At 51.2% G+C, this 7,386-nt stretch overlaps 1 protein-coding gene and 1 non-coding gene across 2 annotated transcripts in view; one reads left to right on the top strand and one right to left on the bottom strand.

Annotated features, from left to right (window-relative positions):
* Positions 1-1,062: 1,062 nt before the first annotated feature.
* On the bottom strand, positions 1,063-1,130 carry Trnav-uac (transfer RNA valine (anticodon UAC)). Its single transcript has one exon. It is a non-coding gene; the product is annotated as a tRNA-Val (tRNA).
* Positions 1,131-4,908: 3,778 nt separating this feature from the next.
* Positions 4,909-7,386, top strand: part of Sin3a (SIN3 transcription regulator family member A) — a 58,340-nt gene continuing 55,862 nt past the window's right edge. Inside the window, exon 1 of the mRNA XM_071608477.1 lies at positions 4,909-5,039. Within this exon, the coding sequence (XP_071464578.1) occupies positions 4,986-5,039 (54 nt within the window). The 5' untranslated portion in view covers positions 4,909-4,985. The remainder of the gene's footprint in view (positions 5,040-7,386) is intronic.

Genomic DNA, 7,386 nt, shown 5'->3' with positions numbered 1-7,386 from the left:
GTATTACGGGCATGCACCATCATTCTTGTCCTTCCTTGACTTTTTTTTTTTTTAAAGTATTTTATTAGTTATTGATGGACCTTTATTTATTTTTATGTGGTGCTGAGAATTAAACCCAGTGCCTCACACATGCTAGGCAAGCACTCTACCACTGAGCCACCATCCCAGCCCCTTCCTTGACTTAAAACTCTTTTACAGCCAGGTGTGGTGGTGCACACTATATTCTCAATGATTTTGGAGGCTTATGCAGAAAGATCAGAAGTTCAAGGCCAGCCTGAGCAACTTTGAACAATCTCAAAAAAACAAAAAAACAACAACAAAAAAATGTATGTAGCTCAGTGCCCCTGGGTTCAATCCCCTGTACCCAAAATTATAAAAGTAAAGACCAAACACCATTTTTGTGGCAAGCAACCAGTGAACGTATAGAGTCTGATGTTTGGGGTACATACCTAGCTACCTATGTCAAATTGGGACTTAGTTTTATTTTTAATTTTTGGTACTGGGGATCAAACCCAGGGGTGTTCTGTCTCTGAGCTATGTCCCAGTCTTGTTTTTTTGAAACAGGATCTCATAAGTTGTTAAGGGTCTAATGACGTTGCCAAGGCCTGGCCTGATTTTCAATCCTGCCTCAGTCTCTGGAGTCGCTGGGATTACAGGAATGTCTCATTGTGCCCAGCAGGACTTTTTTTTTTTTTTTGGATAGACGAATCTGGGGAATAGGTGAGGTCAGTGAAGCATGAGACAGGTAAGAAGGATAGATCTTTCCGAGCCACCAACATTTAGGGGATTCCAGGTCAAGGAAGAAAAGCTCCTGAAGGACACTAACAGGCAGAGGTAACTGAGGACAAGGTCTGGCTGCATTATCATAAGCTGCTGAGAGATAGGAAGTGGCTAGAATGAACAGCATTCAGAAATGTGGATTGACTAGAGGTCTCTACTTGGCAGGGCTATCAGAGAGGAGGCATGAATTTGAGGTGAAGGTGTAGAAATCTCAGTGCTTATGCTGCCCACTCAACTCACTAAAACAAGGCCTACCTTTATTTCCTGAATAAGATTTTGTTTTTTTTATGCTGGGGATTGAACCCAGGGCCTTGTGCATGTAAGGCAAGCACTCTACCAACTGAGCTATATCCCCAGCCCAATTTCCTAAATAAGATTTTGAACAAAGAACCTGCAGCCTTAAAAAAGGAAGAAAAAAGTCACCAGCTGGAAGCAGTGGCACACTCCTGTAATCCCAGCAGCTCAGGAGGCTGAGGCAGGAGGATCACACAAAGCCTGATAAATTGGGGAACATACTATTATATGTAGTTTCCTGATTTAGACACAGAGGTAAACTAAATTCTCAGCGAGGGGAAGACATTTCAAGGGAGTAAGGAGTAGCAGTCTTTAAATCTATTAAAATATTCCTAGTTCCCAAGGCTCCCCAGAAATCAGAAATAGAATATATACAACCTAAGCCAGCAGACTGCAAGAGAGATAGAGTTTATTCACATAGTAGAATTTTTTGGTCTTTTAGGCCTGCTCCAGGGCATTTATTTATTTATTTCGGTATGGAGGGGATTGAGCCCACGGGCATTTAACCACTGATTTATATTACCAGTCCTTTTTGAGACAGGGTCTCACAAAGTTGGTTAGGGTCTAAGTTGCTGAGGCTGGCATTGAACTTGCTGTCTTCCTGCCTCAGCCTCTGAGTCACTCGGATTAGAGGCATGTGCCACCGCACCTGGCCTAAATATCTTAATTACTACCTACCATGAGTACCCCAAAAAACTGTGAATGAGTCCTTTTTAAGAGTGAGGGAGTGCATGTGAGAGACTAAGGGGTGTGATAGTTTGGATTTTATGTGTAATGAGTTGAGGTCATGTATGTGGTTAGGAGACAAATCTTGCTGCTTTGAGGATAATTTTTTAGAAGGGGTCAGAGATTATCTAAAACAAGTTGGGGACAAATTGCTCTTGGAGTTAGAGAGGTTAGGAGTGTGGAGCAGGAGGGGAGGTAAGGTATTTCTCAAGGCCACAACATGGATCACCAGCCTGAGTATGTATGGAGACAGCTATGGGGAAGTGGACGCAACTCACAATTTGGATCCAGATAGATTTTACCTTGGTTGACTTGACATAGGCAAGTCATTCTACTCAGAGCCTGAGTTTGCTTATCTATAAATAATGATAATAGCCTCTAACTCATAAATCCTATGGGAAATTTCACACACAAGAGGCCTGGGAATCAGAACTCCCATGTGGTTTCTCCATGGAGGGCCCTCAGATCCATTCAGTTTTGTTCTCAGTGGTATAGTGGGGAGGCAGGGAAGATGGGTGCAACCCTCAGTGCAGCCAGGGACAATGTTCACAAACCAGATTCACTTCCCAAAAAGTCTGGAACTTGGTTGTGCTGTGCAGATGTCAGCGTTAGCCAGAAACAATCACTGGACCTCTTCCAAAGGCCTCCTGTGCTTGACTGCTGTGAGCCCTGGGGGCCCAGAAGTGAGACAGAATGGCTGTCCTGGAGCAGCTCAATGTGGGGGGGGGGTTGGGGAGGTGTCAGCAAAGTCTGATTTTCTGAGTTGGGGGAACTGGGTTTCAAATTCTCCACATATAACTTCATCTATAGCACACCACTTGTTGCCCAAGGTCATAGCCAAATGGTTAGGTCTTTGGCCTTCACAGAAGCATAGAATATCATCAGATGATAGAGTACATTTTATCACATTTGATCCTCATAATGGCAAGGATTCCTATGTTATCCCCTATATACACAAGAGGAGGCTAATTCACAGATAAGGGACTAAATGACAACCAGGGACCCAACATCCAGACTAGTGTTCTTCGGGTTGGGAGTGTGACCCAGTGCTAGAGCACTAACTTAGTATTCACGAGGCCCTGGGTTCAAATCCCTAGCCCTGCAAAAAAGCAACCAGACAAGTGTTTTTTCTGCCCTCCTGCTCTGCCTCTTATCACATTAACAAAAGCATCTATTGTGCCTTTACCTAAGGCAGAGTCCCTTGAGAAACAGAGCAGGAATCTGCAGTGGGGATCCAGATTTCAGGGAACTCTGTCCTGATAAAGGAAATTGTGACTGACCCTCACCCTAAGGAGGATGGACCTCTACTTCCATGGCTCTGGTGGCCTCCCACTGAATACAAAGTCCTTATCTCCTGGCCTTTCTCCTCCATACCCTTTCCCTCAGTGATCCCACCAAGCTACTACTCACATTCCAGTCTCCCAACTCCAGCTGGGATGACCTACTACTCTCCTCAAATTAGCACTTCTCACTTGCTTTCTCTCTTTTGAGGCAAGCTTCCCACATGGACTCTGAAGAAGGGAAGGGTCCATAGAGCCAATGTTTTTACTCCAATTTCCACCCCCATTTCACAGGGAAACTGAGGCCCAAAGGAAGGGATTTACCTCAGACTATAACATCATATAGAAACCTCTTCCACTTCCCACAAAACCCCACAGGCTGCTTCTTTCCCTTACTATCCACATTGAATAAGTCAACCACTGCCCTTAAGTCTTTCTCAAACATGGATGTCCTTTTTAGTCTTCTTATCCACTGCCATGTCCTGGTCAAGTAGTCATTAGCTGCCACCTGAATTTTTGGGACACTCTCCTAAATGACAGGCCCCCATTTGCCCACAGGATTCTAAGATCCTTCACATTCTGCATATTGCACCTTATATCCACACTAACTTTCTTCAGTGTCTCAACAAATCTTTCTTGTCCGCACAGTGTGCATCCTGGCTCTAGACTCAGCTCTCTTGAACAGACATGTGGGATGCCCCCAGAACTCACAAACTCCTTTGGTTGGAAGTTATGATAAACAACAAATGATGCATGAAAGGATCTGACTCAAGAGATTTGACTTGAAGCCCGCTGAAGGTGGGGAACACTCTGGATTGGGTGATTGGGAGGAAAAAAGAAAACTTGGTTTCTCCAACCTATTCTTCACACAAGATGTACATCAGTATTCTCCAAACCCACTATTAGATTACAACAGCTTGTGTGCCTGCTTTGGTGCCTGTAGGCACCAAAAGGTCTGTCCAACCTCAGAATCCATCAAGCTGCTAGGTAGAATGTTGAACATCTTATACCACAGTTCTGGGCCTATGGTCCTATGATCATGCTGCTGGCACATTCTGCTGTGGAATTTCAGAATTTTCACCAGGTTTTTTAAGTCTTTCAGTGGTTTCATGTTTCAAAGCCTGATTTTCACTACTACATCCACATTTGAAGTTTTCTATCTATTCCTTTGTATCCTTTACTGAAAATAACTTGCCCCTCCATTTCTGATAAAATATTTCAGACCTCACATTAAACACACTTCCTCCAGTTTTCTTTGGTTGTAAGGAATCTCCCTGCTCTGATATCCTAAGGGTGTCTTATTTACATGTACATTCCTACCTTGCTTCAATTCCTTTGGCATCTGTTTTCTTGACTGGATCTAGAACCCTTGGAGGGTAGAGTGTGCGTCTCAGCTAGTGTATAACTGCACCCAGCAGCAGGTACAATGGGAATGTTAGCCTTCCCCACACTAGGTGCTCATACAAGTGCCTGTTGCCCTGAATGCAAAGCTTTCCGATTACATTGCTCATTTTTAGGTGCCTCGCAATGTGGGCCGGACACAGGTCACACAGCCTGGGGAGTCTGGACATTTCAGCCAGTCGCTAGGGAGCTCTGTTTCTCCCTATCCAGCTCCAAAGGGTCATGTACGTGAAGGAAATGGGGGTCCGGCACCTTCTCAGTTTCCACCATGCCGATCTCCGATCCCAGAAGGCCTCGATCCAGTCCGAGCGCTTCTGGAAAACTCGAGTCGGCGGTGCGCGAGATACGGGGGCCTCTACCACAGTTGCACCTCCCACTCGCGGCTGGCTTAATTTATTTATTTTTATTTTTTTCTTGGAGGGAGGGGGCGTTCAATGAAGGGGAAGAGGCGGGGCGAGGAGAGGAGGCGGGCCGAGGGTGACTGACGTGAGCGCCAGGGAGCCAATGGCCCGCGGGGGGCGTTCCTCCCCATTCAGTACTCCTCGCCGGGCTCGGAAGGTATGTTAAACAGCTGCTTTTAATTTGGTCCCCCTAATCTCGGGCGTTTGGGGGGCTAGCTCGCCAGCCTTTCGTTTTGGCTGGCTTGATGCGGTGTGGGCGCTGCGAGTCCTGGGACTCGGCGGGGGGAGGCTCGGAGTCCCGCAGCCGAGGTAGGCGAGGGGCAGGCCAGGAAAGAGAGTCTTGGCGCCGCCCGCTCGCCAGTGTGTGTGTTTCCAAGCCCGGCTGGAGCCGAGGGGAGGGGGTATGCCCGGCCTGGGGTCGCCCATGCGCCGGCCGCGCCGCCTAGTTTATTTCACCGAGCAGTCGGTTTCGGTAGGTTTAGGCGGCGCACTGGGGATTGGGGCCGACAGTAGGAGATCCTCCGCTCCGGTTATTTTTTTAAAGAAATGTTTTGTAAAAAAGGGGGGTTCTGTGCACTGACTGGAACAGGGGCCTGGCTGTGGCGCGCAGGCTTGGCAGGGGGCGGCGGCCGGAGCTTGGTCCGCCGGGCCCACCGATCCCTTGGCGCCCGGAGTTGGTCGAGAGCTGGAGTTAAGCTAGCGAGCCGCGGCCCGCCGCTTTCCCGGGTAACCACGCCAGCAAGGGCGGCAGCCGCCAGAAGGTTTTGTTTCTGCCCGCAAACTTGTCGTAGGGGGCGGTGGGCGCGCTCGGAACAGGCGCGGGCGCATTGGGCCCGCGGTTGTTAAGGACTCTGGGGGCGGGGGCAACGCCGGACTTGCGGGAGGGGAGCTTGGGGGCGGGAGAGGTGCCGGAAAGAGCCGCCTGCGCCTCGCCACTAGCCCCGCGTGCCGCTTTGGGCTCCCTGAACTCCTGGGCCAAAGCAGTCGAGCTAACATTCGGCTTCGGAGTCCGTCAGGCCGCGGGCCGGCACAGAGCTCAGGCCGGGGGTGTGGAAAACCTCCAGGAGCTCGGCGGATTCGACTCGCAGCCCCAGCTGATCCCCTTGCAAACATGGAGCTGCCTCCTTCCCCGCCCACCCCAAGGCGGCGGCGGCCGCTGCTGCTGCTCCTTTCCCCTCCCCCGACCGTGCCGGACTGCCGGGCTCCCTCTTCCCGCGAGGTGCCGCGGCGGGCAGCAAGACCCAGGAGGGGGCGGGGGGCTAGTATGCGCGCCCACAAGGTTGGGGGGGGTGGTCTGAAAGGGGCAGTGAAGGTCGGAAACTGGGAAAACAGTCTCCACGTTCAGAATCGGGAAAAGGAAATGCATCAGCGGGCGGGGAGGGGCGCAGGGGGCGCGCCTGTCAGCCGGGATGGCGGCCGCGGTTGGAGAGGCGGAGCACCGGCGTCTGGCGGCGCAGCGATGGGACTAGAAGCGAAAGACCGCTCCTTGGAGTGCTGTGGGGCTACCCCTGCCTCCACTTCTCGGCCCAGACTGTTTACTATCTACTCCGCCGGTGCCTTGTGCAACCGGCCTGGAGAGGACCCGTGGGGCGGGGCTGTTTCCTCTCTTCCACCCACCTCAGGCTCCAAAAGAACCCCCGCCTCCTCTTGTCTTCCACTGGTTGGGAGAGAGTCCCTTTTTCCCATCTCGGATATGGATTGGATGGCATTCTCCTGAGCTCCGCCTATCCGGAGGCTGGGCTGGAGTTTAAGTTGCTAGGATTCTCCCCCCCACCCCCATGAAGGGCGGAGGAGGATTCTCCTGGCTTACGTGCAGCGCAAGGTCCCGCCCCTGCGTCTGGTTGGAGGAATGGATAAGCCCGCCTCTCCCGCAGACGGAGCTTGGAGGGGGAAGTCCAGCCGTGTTCTCCGCCCTTCTCCCTTCGCTCGGGAGCGCGCTCTGCACATGTGTGAGGCCCGCCTAGCTCCTTCGAACTGCCCTCCCGCCCGGAAGTCCTAGACTCGGCGCCCTTGGCGAGGGGGGCGGGGAGATACGAGGAGGCACACAAAGATTCCTCTGAGGCTGGAGATCTGGTAGACTTCGGGGTGACTGAAGCTCGGGGATTATGGGTGGAGTGGATTTGGGGCGCGTAGCTCTGGGGTTCTTGAGGCGCTGAGATCAGGGTGTGGGCTCTCCCCTCTCGGGCCAGGGAGAAGTACTAAATTTATGTGGTGGCCTGGCTGTTTCCACGCTCCTTAACTTTCCTGAGCTTAAAAGCTCGAGAAGGCTGCCCATGATAGCTTTGTCTTTTCTACTCTGGGCAAGACAGCCGCGTCAGTAGTTGGCTTTATCTAAAGCTCTGACCACCTTGGTTTGAAACCTTAGGCAAGATCCAGGGCAGCCCGTCCCCTGTGGTCAGGGGATATGAGGGCGGCCTAATTCTGGCGCGGGTTCAGAGTGGTTTTTTGATGTCCAGGTGCGACTGCCATGTGGTACCCAGTCTAGGGAAGGAAGGCGGCCGGAG

The sequence above is a fragment of the Marmota flaviventris genome, chromosome 2, assembly GCF_047511675.1.
Source record: "Marmota flaviventris isolate mMarFla1 chromosome 2, mMarFla1.hap1, whole genome shotgun sequence".
NCBI lineage: Eukaryota > Metazoa > Chordata > Mammalia > Rodentia > Sciuridae > Marmota > Marmota flaviventris.
Note: the sequence above shows the minus strand (reverse complement) of the source record. Positions and strands in the feature narration are given on the sequence as shown.